The following is a 15054-nucleotide window of genomic DNA, read 5'->3' as shown; positions in this document are numbered from 1 at the left end:
CCATGGGATTTCCCAGGTGAGAATACTGGAGTGGGTTGCCATACCCTCCTCCAGGGGAATCTTCCTGACCCAGAGATCAAACTCCCGTCTCTTACGTCTCCTGCATTGGCAGGAGGATTCTTTACAGCTGAGCCAACCAGGGAAGCCCAGGTTATATCTTCCCTCAGACACAAAACGACTGGAATAAGTAAATGTTTTGCTTATGGAAAAAAAAATCCTATTTTTCTAGAAAAGGCAATATTGAAAGGAATGTCTGCTAAGCAGGAATTAGTCAAGTTATTTTGAGGGGGAGTGATGGAGAGAGGAGGGGGCTGTGGGAGATGGCATTCCAGGCCAAAGGAGAAGTATGTGCAGAGGCCCCGCAGGCAGAGAGAGCACGTGTGCTCAGGGACCCTCCGGGGAGTTCAGCGGGGCTGGGGCTCGCCCAGAGTAGGGACAGGAGCCTGGAGAGAGGGCAGTGGCTGGTCATGAAGGACTTTGTGCACGACAGGCTGTGAATCCAGGAGGACAAAGCTGAGGGCAGAGGAGTCCAGTGTATGGATATATGGAAACATGGACAGGGGACTGGAGAGATGGGCTTGGAGATCAGGAGAGAAAGCCAACCTGGAGATGCTTTGGAATCATCAGTTTATGGATAGTAACTGAGGCCACGGAAGCGGAGGAGATGGCCCTGGATGGATGGAGGGAGGGGAGAAAGGACTGAGATAGGGCCTTGAGATACGGATTTAAGGCTGACAGAGGAAGAAAACTCAGGGAAAGGATGGAGAAGTAGCAGGAGGCAGAAGAAAACCAGGGGCGTGCAGTGAAGCAGGAACCACAGGGAGATCACTCCAACATCATCGGGCCTGGCTCCCCAGGCCAACACTGGGGCAACATGGATATTCAGGGGTGACTCTGGGGAGAATGGGTATTGTGGTTGGGCAGGCTGGGGGCAGGAACTGCTCCTCCTCTGGAGAGGAAGAAAGGGGAAGGTTTTTAGGGTCTAGGTGCAGGAGGCCAAGGGATTTCTCAAATGCTGACCACTTTCTTCTGAGGGGGAAGAGACAAGCTGGTGGGGTAAGGGATTTGAGGGGAATAGGAAATCTGAAATAGTGTCCATGAAGAAGGAAAGAGACCGATTTCAAGATGGTGGATAGATGGAGCACAGTTTCCATACTGAATAAAGAGCAGACTAATTCATACTTAATAAACAGCAATAACATGGGAAAAATAATAAAATACAAACTCTCAGAGGACCAGAGATGTGGAGAATCTCTAAGGGAATGAAAACAGGCTGGAAGCCACGGCACTCAAGCAGGGGCTACAGCAAAACTGCTAACATCAAGGTTAAATGCAGGATCCCATTCACCCAGCAGTTACTGCATACCCGCCATGTGCCAGACACTGTTCTAGGCACTGGTGTCTCCTACAAAAGATGACTGCAAACTGAGAATCGGAAAAAATTGCAGAAAGACTGCCTGGGCTCACTGGGGAGTACAGACAGTACACTGGCAGAGGGGCACCAACCCATCTGAACAGTTCATGACTTTTCTTCAGCCACCTAAGGGTACAAGCAGAGTTGGCTTGACCTAAATTTTGCTTTGCTGAATGGGGACAATGGAAAGATAACAGGTGTGAGAGATGTGATGATGTTAGAGAGAAAGCAATTCAGTCAGTTATTTTCGAGCTGGACTTGCAAATCCCACATGTGATCTAATTATTCATAGACTACTTGGTCAGCAGCCATCCTGGAGGACAGCGCCAACACCTGCCTCATAGTTAACCATGTTTTAAAACCGATCTTCTCCGACTTTTATATGCATGGTGAAAGTGAAAGTGTTAGTCGCTCAGTCATGTCTGACTCCTTATGACTTCACGGACTGTAGCCCGCCAAGCTCCTCTGTCCATGAAATTCTCCAGGCAAGAATACTGGAGTGGGTTGCCATTTCCTTCTCCAGGGGATCTTCCCAACCAGGGAACAAACCCGGGTCTCTGGCATTCCAGGCAGACTTTACCGTCTGAGCCACCAGGGAAGCCCCATGCACAGAGATCTTGTCCAACTGCAGGTGCTGATTCAGCAGGGTTTGGTGGGGCCTGAGATTCTGTATTTCTAATCAGCTTTCAGATAGAGATGTTGCTGATGGTTCACATACCACTCTTGGAATTGTAAGGTTTTGAAAGGTTTTGCTTTACTTTGGGGGAGAGCTGTTCTGCACTATGGTGCAGCTTACCAGTGGAATGCTGGAGCTGGCTGACTGTTACACTTTCAGGAATTCTGCTAGGTGACTGACATCATGTTGACAGCCTGAAACGCTGTAATTGGAGCTTCTGTGCTATGGAAATGCCCAAATGCTATAAATCAGGACTTTCCTGCTTCCCTTTGCAGAGCTGGCTGTTACACACTCACCAGCACATCACTGGCTAAATCTGTGTAACAGTGAAACATGGATACAGTGGGCTTCAGCGTCAAGGGTCATGAAAGCATGTACCATTCACACCTTGATAAAGAGGCCACCTGTCCTGGATGTACACTAAACAAAGAACACGCTGGAGGCATTATAGGAGCTGATAGTCTCTGCCGCCTCAGAGTAACCAACAGAGGTATACACCTGGGTCACCCTATCCTCCACCTAGAGAAACAGGTTGTGGAAAGAAACAGGGACCAGGAAGCTCCTTTGAGCAAAGGGTGACTTGTAGGAAATTCTCAACCACATCACACTGTACTTCCCTAGCTATCCCTGGGCAGCAGGCTGACTCTGCTGTGGGTGTGTCAGCCTGCCCTTTCTAGGACCCACGGCTGCACCGCTAGGCTGATACTTTATCTGGAGTTGCGAAATGTGAAGACTGAATCTCAACAAAGGCAGAGGGGAACAGGTTAACCTTCCAGGGTATCTGCTTTACTTAGTGACCTTTAAAATCAAGGCAGAGATGGGACTTCCCTGGGCGGTCCAGTGGTTAAGACCTTGCCTTCTAATGCAGGGGCTAAGGGGTTTGATCCCTGGTCAGGGAGCTGGGATCCCACATATCTCAAGGCCAAAATACCAAAACACAGAAGAGAAGTAGCGTTATAATAAATTCAGTAAGGACTTAAAAAATGGTCCACGTCAAAAATAAAAAAACTGAAAAAATAAAAAGCCAAGGCAGAGTTTTATATATATGTGTGTGTATATATATATATACACACACACACATGTATACACACACACACACACACGTCAGAGTAAACCAAATGAATCCCATTTGGTGACAGTTTGGGGAGAAAAATGAAATCCCTCAGCTCTCAAAGGGCGTCTCCTATTTTCTGACCTGTCGGTCAGGCAGTTTTAATTTCCTCTCTCCCTCTCTCTCTTTTTTTAATTTCATGAACCCGCTTAAGGCCACAAAGACTCCTGAATCCCTCAGCTGTCCGGCAGATGAACCGCTGCCAGCTTCTCTCAGGTTACTAATGGTCTGTGCCAGGAGGAAGCTCCCCAGCCCGGCCTGAGCGCCCTTCCCATCGGACTGCTGGATGATACGGCCGGGCTCTCAGGGGCTTCTGAGGAAGGCGCCCAGGAAGGGGGCCAACCCTGAGCCGCTCTGGCCCTGGAAGAGTGGCTCCTGGGGGTGTGTCTGCTGCCACTGGCCCTGCTGGTGTGAGCGGGGCTGGACGGGGCCCCAAGGATGCAGGAGAAAGCTACACTGTGAGCGAGGCTCATGAAGGGAAAAGCTTTCCTTCCTGTTGGCCAGCTTCTGAGCAAAATGGGGTTAGTAAGTGTTAGTCCCTCAGTCATGTCCGATTCTGCGATTCCATGGATGGTAGCCCGCCAGGCTCCTCTGTCCGTGGGATTCTCCAGGCAAGAATACTGGAGTGGGTAGCAATTCCCTCTTCCAGGGGATCTTTCTGACCCAGGGATCAAATCCGGGTCTCCTGCATTGCAGGCAGATACTTTACCATCTGAGCCACCAGAGGAGCCAAATGGGGTTCAAGTCCCCTGCATGGCTCTGCTCCTCATCTCCGGGTCCAGGTGGGAGAACAATGGTGTGATGACCTGCCATTCACAAGTCGGAGGGTCGGAGGGTTTTACAAGGAGGGCTGAGAGGTGGTGTGCCTGTGTGTGGGGGAGTCAAGGGGGTAGAACATGGTTGGTTGCAGCTTCCAAGGCCTGCATCTTCCTTTCCAGGGAAGAAGGAAGCACGGAGCAGGAGGAGGAGGGGGTTGGTCCTCAGAGAAGGTGGTCTCCTGTGGCTGGATAAGGCACCTCTCCATCTCTAGCCAACTCCCTCTCTTGCATCTATTCTGTTCGTTTGCCAATTATCACACGAGCACTATGGGTAGGCATGAAGCTAGTGCTGTGGAGATAGAGTTGAGAACAATATGTTTCTATCCTCTTAGGACAGAAACAGAGGAACTGAATAGGATGGGAAAGAAGAGAGGGAAAACTTAACTGCTAAACCCAAAGATCTAAAAACCTAGAGGTTCCCCAGGGAATTGGGACTGCGTGATAATGTCAGGCACCCTAAGTTCTGCCAAAAACACTTTGACTCTCAGTCTTGCTGATCCTGCTTCCTGCCCCAGGCTTGTCCGTTTCTCCTCCCTGGGATCCTCTCTCCAAGGAGGCGTGTGGAGCAGGGATGAGAGGTTCACGGTAAAGAATAAGAGGCTTGAGAGGACTCAGGCAGGCAAGAGCGGGAAGACCTGCAGCCAGGATCTGAGGATCTCTGCTCCATCCCCCGTTGACCTCAGAACACCGAGAAGATGCCTGTCGGGTGGTCCTCCTCAGACATCAACGCTGAGCTAGAGCCATCACTAACAACACAGATGTCTAGGAGGAGCTTTAGAAAAAAGGAGAGGCAGGCTGTATTGTAATTCTGTAGAGGTGGAAGGGTTATGGCCTTTCCTAAGTGTGTGCGTGTGTGTGTGTGTGTGTGTGTGTGCGCGCGTGCGTGTGTGCTTATAGCTGCTTGCCTGGGGCAGGGCTCACCCAATCATCTAAGGATGCAAGGAACTGCCATAGCCCCCAACTGCTGGACTCAGTGGCAGACAACAGTACAAAGGCCAAAGGCAGCATAAGAAAAAGCTGTCTGGTGGGGGTGGGGGGCGGTGGTCACACCAACCCTGCCTGCTTCATCCTTGCGCTCCCCCGCCCCGGGGCTCGCAGGGCCCACTGACACTCGCCAATCTATAACGCCTGCAGCAGGACAGAGGAAGGTGCGCTGCTTAGCATTTGTCGCCGAAGGGCTGCTGAAACCTTAGGGGTGCCAAGGCTGTCTCTTCCGCTGGAGAAGGTTGTCCTTCAGGGCACCGCCTGTACAACACAGTGGTGGAACCACAGCAAGTCTGTAGGCATCAGTCCATGGAGGAGGGGTTGGTTCCATGGGAACCCCCCTCTGTACCGGGTTTCCCAATGGATGGCAACCAGAGTGTTAACTAGAGAAACACGGGGTTAAGCCAAATACACGCACCCTCTCCCAGCAGAGAAGCTCTACACCCACAGGCGCCACTCACGAGTCAGGCTAGGAGTGCGAGGCCACCTTTACCTGTTCCGGGTCCCACCACGTCCCGGCTCGGGGACTCAGCCATGGCGTCGGCCAGCCGCTCCCGCAGGCCCTCCTCGCTGTGCTCCACGGAGGCCATGTGCCGCAGCCCGAAGCCCTCTGGCCAGCTCCCGCACACCTCCAGCAGGGTCACGCTCCGGTCGAAGGTACCTGCAGCAAACGGGGACATCCAGCCTGAGTCACCTTGCAGAGGCAGGCTGCTCTCTGCGTCGGCCCACCGCCACCTCCCCGGCCCCGCCCGGGGCCTGTTTTAGCCTTTCCCGTGGATGAAGGAAGGGAGGAACACCATGAAACACGGATGCGCGGGGCAGAACGAGACAGCTCATGCCACCAGCTCAGGGCGTGGAGACCTCCACGGTGTGGGGCTAGCAGTTCTTGAACTGTTTTCTTTTTCTTTTTTCTATTGAGTGGCTTGTAAGATCTTTATTCCCTGATCAGGGATCAAACCTGGGCCCTCAGCAGTGAAAACGTAAAAGAGTCCTAACCACTGAAGTGCCAGGGAATTCCCTGAACTGTTTTCTGAGGACCTACAGGGTTCCTCTGAAGTCTTCAGGGACTACTTCAGGCTGGAGGTCAAGGGCAGCGAACTCCTTGCCCAGGTTCAAGCAAAACTCCCTTACTTGACTCTGTTAATGCAACAGGGCTTCCCCTAAAGCTTCATTTTTAAAAGGGCTTACCTAGTTCACATTAAAATAAAAAAATGCTTTCAAAGCCACTATAGCCTCTAACCTATACCAAACATCCTCGCTTTACATCTGAAGCTCAGAAAAGTTATGTCCCAAGATCCAACAGCAGGTTTGTGGGCCAGTTTGGTTCAAGGACTTGGAGAGCCTGACAGCTCAGTCTACACCTCATTCTCCTCCACTGCACAGAGTTCCCCAGGACATGCGCATCACTGGGGCAACATGTGGGGTGACAGCAGCAGGAGGGCTGGGTGACAGCATCTTCTAAAAAGATCTTTCCTCCATTGGAAGCTGCACCCCAGCTCCAAAGAGTACACGGTGCTCTGCTAAACGCCAAGCTTAGACTTTACGCGCAAGATCACTTCAAAGGCTACCTTTAAATGATTCGACTTTATTATACAGCAAGTCTTCTGTGAAAGCTTATTTCAGCCACTCTCTCTTGGAAGGAGATTATAGTCATGCTCTGTTACTTTAAGCACATATCCTTTCCCCAGTGATTAGGTAACTGAATCCACCACATTTATTGGGCTTGGTTCCTGCCAGCACCAGGAAGATGGGGAAAAAATGCAAATGCCAATGTTTCCCAAAGTTAAAAGTACACCAACACACACTCTTTTTATCGGGCCTTGCTTCTCCTCTTTGATCAGCCGTCAGAAACTATCTTCCCTCGGCAGTCTGGACTGGGCAGCGTCAGCACACACTCTCTGCCAATGACAGGTGGTAATAGAGAGGGTGCGAGCCCCAGCCCCGGCAGGCGGCCCTGCCTCTGATAACGGCCCAAGCATCGAGGTGATAACCATTCGTAAACACTCCGACAGCCGGTGACTCCATACATCAGCAAAGAGGGCCAGATAATCCTAGGCTCTCCTGACCAGACAAAGGCCCTTGGCCAGTCCGCTGGGATTTCTATGTGTGGCTGGGGTCACTCCTGGCTCCTGAATGTCATCAGCCAAGTTTGGCTTTGATTTATCTCTTGCCTAATTGGAGGGTGGATTCCTGGTGCCGGAGGAATGGGCAGCGTCTATAAATGCATCTTTCCAGGAAAAGGCCCACCTTGAGCGGGGGTTGCTGGGGATCAGCTTGCTAGGAAGGACCCGGGAACGGCGACCTGCCCCGTACCACGTCCTCTCCCCATCGGGCAGGGTCAGGTGATGGGCCTGGGGAGCCAGGCGCTAGGAAGTGGGGCTGGAGTGCCCTGAGTGTCAGCCCTCCAAAGGCCTGGGCTGTGCTAGTCTTGTCCTGGAGCCCACATTCAGTATCAGCATCAACCACGACTCAAAGGTGCCCAGTCCCCAAGGACACACAAGGACTGATGACACCCAGCGGACTGGTGATTCCACTGTCCACTAAGTGGGGAGAGGCAGGTCCCTTTTCCATTTCTGAAGTGGAGCTAATAACACTTTGCCCTCTGTCAAAGGAGGGGAGAGATTAAGTGAGGTTCCTGCCAGCTCTCCTCCAGCACTGCCCCACTCTTAGTTGACAAGATCAAGAGCTACAGCACCAGTGTTTCTCTGAAGGGTCTGCCTGGGACATCTATGCCTAGTAATTTACAGAAGAGGAGATTAACAATAATACAAGGGCACACTCCTCTTCCCTGTGCGCTCAGGGCTGAGGTGGCAGCTTCTTCTTCTTTTTTCTAATGGACGGAGATGTCCCAGAGCCTGGGGAAGGAAAGAGAATCATTGCTCCTTTTCTCACTTTGCAAGAGCGGGGTGCCTGCCTTGAGAAAGGTGCTCAGTTAAGGTTTGTACGGACTATGTTTAGAGGTCAGGGCAGGTAAGCTGAGACCAGGACCAGGAGGAATATCAGAAGCCAAACCAAGAAGACAACAAAACAATGCAGCAAGATGTTATGGCAAAAAGTGTGCACAACAGAGGCCATGACAGAGGGCAGAGGCCAGAGGAGTCTGTAGTATTTTAAGGGACAAAGTGAACAGGATACAGGAGAGAAAGATCCAGAGTTAGTGTTATAGTGGAGAATGGAAGCAGAAATACAGGCTCCAACACAGATGAGCTGTATGTGTACTGGTTCTGGGCAAGCTGATTATCTTTCTGGGCCTCTGACTCCTCATCCATAAAAATGGAAAAACAATACAATCTCATAGGGGTGTTGCAGGATATGTGTTAGATAAATGGCATATGGTGAGTTCTCTGCACATAAGGGGTGTGGCTCGTGTATATGTTAATAATAACAAGTTTACACCATGTGAAGCATCGTCATAGATGTTGACTATCACAACAATCCTGAGAGGCAGGATGGGTACCACTCCAGCATATGGAAGAGGAGCTGAAAGTGCAGAGAGATTCAGGGGTAGGCTCAGGGTCTCTGAGTGACAGATCTGGAACACAGGCTGCTAGTCCTTAGCTGGGACCTCATTTGATTAGCTGCATCTGCACTGGAGAACTATTCTAGGGAGAAATCACCCCTGTCTTTCTTAACTTGTTCTGGGAACTCCTGTCACCTTCAACCATGGCCTTTTAAACATGCTTCCCATTCCCAACCTGCCCAAGTTTCTTGGAGTATCATGATTAAAGCTATAACAAACCTAGACAGTGTATTAAAAAGCAGAGACATCACTCTGCTGACAAAGGTCCATCTAGTCAAAGCTATGGTTTCCCAGTAGTCATGTACAGATGTGAGAGTTGGACCATAAAGAAAGCTGAGCACCAAACAACTGATGCCTTCAAACTGTGGTGTGAAGACTGTTGAGAGTCCCTTGGACAGCAAGGAGATCAAACCAGTTAATCCTAAAGGAAATCGACCCTGAATATTCATTGGAAGGACTGATGTTGAAGCTGAAGCTCCAATACTTTGGCCACCTAATGAGAAGAGCCGACTCACTGGAAAAGACCCTGTTGCTGGGAAAGATTGAAGGCAGGAGGAGAAGGGGACAACAGAGGATGAGATAGTTGGATGGCATCACTGACTCAGTGGACATGAGTTTGAGCAAACGCCAGGAGACGATGAAGGTCAGGGAGGCCTGACATGCTGCAGTCCATGGGGTCACAAAGAATCAGACATGACTGAGGGACTGAACAACAAACAAATCATAATTATGCTGAGGAGCCATTCTGTCTGTTGGATGGCACACAGGAGAAAAGAAAAATTGATAGGAGATCCAATCTGCTCTCTCTTAGCAGGGGTGCTGTGAGGAAGCAGGGGGTAGGAGGCTGGGGATACAAAAGTGAAGTATTAGTCACTCAGTCATGTCTGACTCTTTGCGACCTCATGGACTGTAGCCCGCCAGGCTTCTCTGCCCATCAAAATTTTCAGGCAAGAATACTGGAGTGGGTAGCCATTTCCTTCTCCAGAGGATCTTCCCAACCCAGGTCTCCCACATTGCAGGCAGATTCTTTACCAGCTGAGCCACCAGCGAAGCCCCTTCCCAAGCAAGTGTTCAGCAAAGGAGCACCCGATCATTTCTACTGTCCTGAGAGGCCACAGAAGCAATGTACTCAGTGGTCCTGCTTAGACGGTGAGGAGGAGTCCCAGCAGAGGCTCAGCAATGCCCCTCCTGCCCATCCTTCCACCCCTCCAGTGCAGATGAGAGCAGCAAAGGAGCTCACGGGGTCTCCTCATCCTGGAGGGAGACAAGGGCTGCAGGTGTGTGCGTGCATCAGCGGGGCTGGGGTGAGAGGCCAGCCCTTGGGAGAGTGAGGTCACCTCTGGGCTCTTAGGCAACTGCGTATCTTGTCAGCGTGGTCGACGCTGCCATCACTCATCTGGCCAGCCCACAGACACTCCATCAGATGAGCTGGCCCTTGGAGCCCCATTATGGGGGGGAAGGGTCAGTTTCAAGGGGGAGAAGACACTTAGTGCAGGCTGCTTGCAAAGCACAAAATACATGTACTTAGCAACCCAGATCTTTAGCTGAAGCAACCCTCTGCTGTTTACCAAGCCCTCTCATGTAGATTATTTTGGTGAACTCACACATTCATCAAATATGGATTAGTGTCCACTGTGATATGAATCAAGCACCGTGCTGAGGGGTGGGGATACAAAGTGAGCCAAAAAAAAAAAAGGCCCACAAAGCTCGGGGAAGCAGCCGTGATCACCGTTTCATAGATCTTCATTTTACTGAGACTGAGAGCAGTGGGACAGCTGAGGGTCACTGGTCCTGAGTGTGACAGTCTTCCCTGATACTTCCTGGGAGCTCCTTCCTTCATGCCCACCTCCCACCCTACTCTTCCTGGAATAGGACTTCTAAGATTCAGTTTAAGTCCCATTGGTGCAATGAAATCTTGTTATAATAATAATCGAAGTTATCAGGAGCGCTCTTCCATGAAGTTTGATTGTCTACAAAGTACTTTACCTGTTGGGGTGAAGCTGGTGAAAGCAATAAGCTTACCACCCTCCAAATGTGTGTGTTGGCAAACATGAAATGATACAGGCCATTTTAGGGTACTGATGGATGCCTCTGAAGCCCGTCCTCAGATTCCCAGGTTAATGAGATCGGTTTCATGGCATCCTTCCCACACTGCCTGACATGATTCACACGATCTGCTCTTCAACCTAGTTTAGAAGCTGCTTGAGGGCATGGATTCCTCCAGAAGCCACAAGTCTGTAATAAGCACTGGACTTTGTGTATTGCGCTTGCTCAGAACATGTTTATTGACTGATTACAACCAATTGAGAAATTTGACAGTCGCTCTGGAGTCAATATACCCTTTGGGTGTATTGTCCCAGAGATTATACCTCTAGGGTCAGCATGGGGAGGGCAAGAGATGGAGGTGGGCAGAAAAAGAAGCTAAAATTAGGGGAAGGAAAAAGCTAAGTAAGTGAGCAGAAAATGCTGCAGTATTAATTCCTACTGCCTTCTGTGCACTTATTTTAGAGCCGAGATTCTGGGAACTGGAAGAACCAAAACAATCTGCCTTGGAAGCTAACAGAGAGTCGGGCTCGTACAGGTGAGCTTCTTTCATCCTTCATCCCAACTGGGCATCCTGTGTTATACTGTCTCCCCAGAGGAGAAACAGGTCAGGTTCTTGGGTTTCACAAGCCCATTAAAGGCCTGCCACTGACAGCTGGTGAGCCAGCAAGGTCCTGGGGAGGCTGGGGGCACACGTGCTCTGTCTTTTGTGCACCACCATCAGGGGGCAGGGAAGACCAGTGGGGGAGGCAGCACGGGGGAGCTGGGATGATCCTCCGAGCTGATAGTGTCTAATCACACCCTCACTATTTAGGAGACCGTGGCTCAGCCTCTGCTTTGGACTTTCATGAGAGCCTGTTGATCAGATTTCCAGCCACCGGGGAGGCCTGGTACCAAGAGTAAAACTTGTCATTAAACAATGCTCTTCAAGGCACAAGCCCTCAGGATGAGAGCGCGTGATGATCATGACATCCATGATAACTCAGAGATGATCCCAGGCATGATGAGACCAGCCACTGGAGAGTCTCCCCACCTGCTCTCCAAACTAGCTCACCAAACTGAGCTCCAGATGGTGCTTTCTCTACGCAACAGGTTGTTTCACACAAGCATGGGGTGTGGATATTAGCTTCTTGGTTATTAGCTGTGGCCGTGGGCATGTTTCACTATGTTAGCATGCACTATGCCATGGCTAACAGACATGGGGAAGGGAGACTGAGGGCAGAGGAGGACCCCACCTGTCCCTCTCAATCCTTCAGGTCACTTCCCAAGATAGCTGTAACCCACATCCACTGACGGAGTACAGAGCAATCTCATAGGACTCAGATTATCGAATGTTCACCAAACTTGTGGCCGGGTACCACGTTTGCTCCATAGTCATCCATTTGGCTGTGAGGTTCAGATTTGGGAGTTAAGTCATTTTTAAAGGCTCTACTTCTCCAGTTCAGAAGTGAACTTAGGAAGAGAAGCGAAAGGTACCAACAAAGCACAGAAACAACGAAGCTGACGCTGGCAAGTCAGGGGATGCGTGCAGATGTGCTGATGGCACGCCTGTCCTCACGGGCCCTCAGGGCCACGAGCAGGAAGGGACTCTTCACTGTTCATCAGAGGTCCGTGAACAGATGGCTGTGAGGGGCCAACATGTCAAAGGCACCTGAGCCAGGGAAGAGGAGTTCAACAGTAACCGAGACACCAAGAATTTCTTTGTAATGTAAAATAGAGGAGTTAAAAGCAACAATACAAATGAACTTATTTACAAAACAGAAACAGACACACAGACCTAGAAGAGGAACTTATGGTTGCCAGGGGTAAGGATGGTGGGAAGGGATAATTAGGAAGCTTGGGATGGACATGTACACAATGCTATATTTGAAACAGATAGCCAACGAGGTCCTACTATAAAGCACAGGGAACTCTGCTCAATGCTATGTGGCGGTCTGGATGGGAGGGGAGTTTGGGGGAGAATGGACACATGTATATGCATGGCTGAGTCCCTTTGCCGTCCATCTGAAACTATCACAACATTGTTAACCTGCTATACTCCAATATAAAATTAAAAGTTTTAAAATAAACAGATACACAAATTAGTGAATAGCAAAAAAAAAAACAGTCACTTTGACAACTACTTGCACAACTGCAGTGTTTGATCACAACTCATACTTTAAAAGCTTATAATATAGATGACAAATCCAGACATCCAGGCTGTAACTAGAATTCTCCCATTAGCTTTTCTGCTTACTCTAAGCCTTAGTTTCCCCACTTACCCCATGGAGAATAAATGAGTGACTCTCATTTAAGGGGTCTGCTAATATTTTCAATGTAATTCAAAGTAATGCACTAACAGAGTAATGGTGAAATGATGTTTGAGGTTCCTAGGGTATCCAAGGGCACCAAATTTCATTTTCTGTGAAAAAGTGAAACTGAAAGTCGCTCAGTCGTGTCCGACTCAGTCCACGGAATTCTCCAGGCCAGAATACTGGAGTGGGTAGCCTTTCCCTTCTCCAGGGGATCTTCCCAACCCAGGGATCGAACCCAGGTCTCCCACATTGCAGGTGGATTCTTTACAAGCTGAGCCACAAGGTAAGCCCAAGAATACTGAGTGGGTAGCCTATCCCTTCTCCAGGGGATCTTCCCCACCCAGGAATCGAACTGGGGTCTCCTGAACTGCAGGTGGATTCTTTACCAGCTCAGCTACCAAGGAAGCCCTCATTTTCTGTGAACCAGTTCCATTAATCAAACAACCACCCCTGTAAAGAAGTCTTGCCTGGAAGAAGCAAGGAAGGATTCTCCCAAGGAAACTTTGGTAAGAGCGCAATGCTGCCAACACCTTGATTTTGAACTTCTGGCCCCAGAAATATGAAAGAATAAATTTCCTTTGTTTTAACTCACCAAATTTGTAGTAATTTGTTACAGCAGACTTAGGCGAATAATACACCTATAAACACAGGGAAATGAATATCTGCCTTCCAGGGCTGTTGTGAGCGTCTGATCAGGTAGCACACAAAAGGCCTTCCCTGGTGGTCCAGAGGTTAGAATACGCCTGCTAACGCAGGGGACACGGGTTCGATCCTTGGTCCCGGTTGATCCCACATGCCAAGAAGCAACTAAGCCCGTGCATCACTACTGAGCCTGTGCTCTAGAGCCTGAAAACTGCAACAGGAGAAGCCACTGCAATGAGAAACCTGTATACCGCAACGAGAGAAAGCCTGAGCAACGAAGACCCAGTGCGGCCAGAAATAAATAAAGACAGTACATGAAAGAGTGCTTTGGGTAACTGCCCAGGGCCACAGGGCCACTCCAACATAGGGGATGACCCTGGGGCTGTGCGAGCAGCTCTTCTAAGGACAGTGGGATCTGTGATAGGCTTAGAAAGTGAGTGGGGGCCCTTATAGGCCAGAAGACAAGCACCTTGAGGAAGATACCGGGCAGGGAGGGGAAAACAGTCATATCAGCTCCTAGTCTGGTCAACTCCATCGTGAAACCTAAGTGCATCTGTGTCATTACGTAGCCAGAGCCTTTGACGAGGAGTCACAGCATCTACACGGGTGTGTTTCCCCGCTTCTCTGAGGATGCCTGCAGGGGGCACAGGAGAGCAGGACAGGTGGCCTCTTAGCTTCGAGGTCAGGTCCTTCACATCCTCTAATCTCCTCATCTGGGGGTGGGGATAGGATGCTTTGTCACCCTAAATTCTTTAATGAATAAACAGGATTGTAGTCAACATGGGTAAGGATGAAATGAGATAGACTGTTGCTAGTGGGAATACTGGGCTTCCCTGGAGGTTCAGTGGTAAAGAATCTGCCTGCCAATGCAGGAGACACAGTTTGATCCCTGGGTCGGGACAATCACGTGGAGAAGGAAATGGCAACCCGCTCCAGTATTCTTGCCTGGGAAAGCTCACAGGCCAAGGACCCTGGCGGGCTACAGCCCATAGGGTCGCGAAGAGTCAGATATGACTTACTGAATAAACAACAACAACAAAATGGGAATATTATAGATATAAACCATCTAAAGGGCAATGTGGCAATATGTATAAAGAGCTTTTTAAAAACATGCCCAACTACTGACCTGGGGATGCCACTTCCAGAGACCTAACCCAAGTAAATGAGACGCCAACAACCTTCAGGTATACAGATGCTCACTGCCACTTTAAAAACAGGGTATTTGTTGGTAAATATGCTTCACTGTGGCAGAAGAATACTAGGTAGTCTTGAAAAATGATGTTTATAATAGTAGAAATTCTGTAAGAGATGATGTTAAATGATTTGAGATCAAAAGATACACACTACTAGATATAAAACAGATAAACAACAACACCTACAGTATAGCATAGGGAACTCTATTCAATATCTTATAAAAACCTACACTGGAAAAGAACCTGAAAAAGAGTATGCAACACACATATCTGAATCACCTTGCCGCCCACCTGAAACACTGTAAATCAACTTTAATTCATTGTTCTTACAAACGTAACACGGGGACTTCTCTGGCAGT

At 49.6% G+C, this 15054-nt stretch overlaps 1 protein-coding gene across 17 annotated transcripts in view; it reads right to left on the bottom strand.

Moving 5' to 3' along the window:
• BCAS3 (BCAS3 microtubule associated cell migration factor) overlaps positions 1-15054 on the bottom strand; it is a 611473-nt gene that overhangs the window by 17509 nt on the left and 578910 nt on the right. For all 17 annotated transcript variants that reach the window (XM_081584989.1, XM_081584991.1, XM_081584990.1 and 14 more), the window contains one exon: positions 5497-5664. In XM_081584989.1, the coding sequence (XP_081441115.1) occupies positions 5497-5664 (168 nt within the window). The remainder of the gene's footprint in view (positions 1-5496; positions 5665-15054) is intronic.

The sequence above is a fragment of the Giraffa tippelskirchi genome, chromosome 3, assembly GCF_054371585.1.
Source record: "Giraffa tippelskirchi isolate mGirTip1 chromosome 3, T2T-mGirTip1v1.2.pri, whole genome shotgun sequence".
NCBI lineage: Eukaryota > Metazoa > Chordata > Mammalia > Artiodactyla > Giraffidae > Giraffa > Giraffa tippelskirchi.
This window is presented reverse-complemented; position numbering and strand designations above follow the sequence as displayed.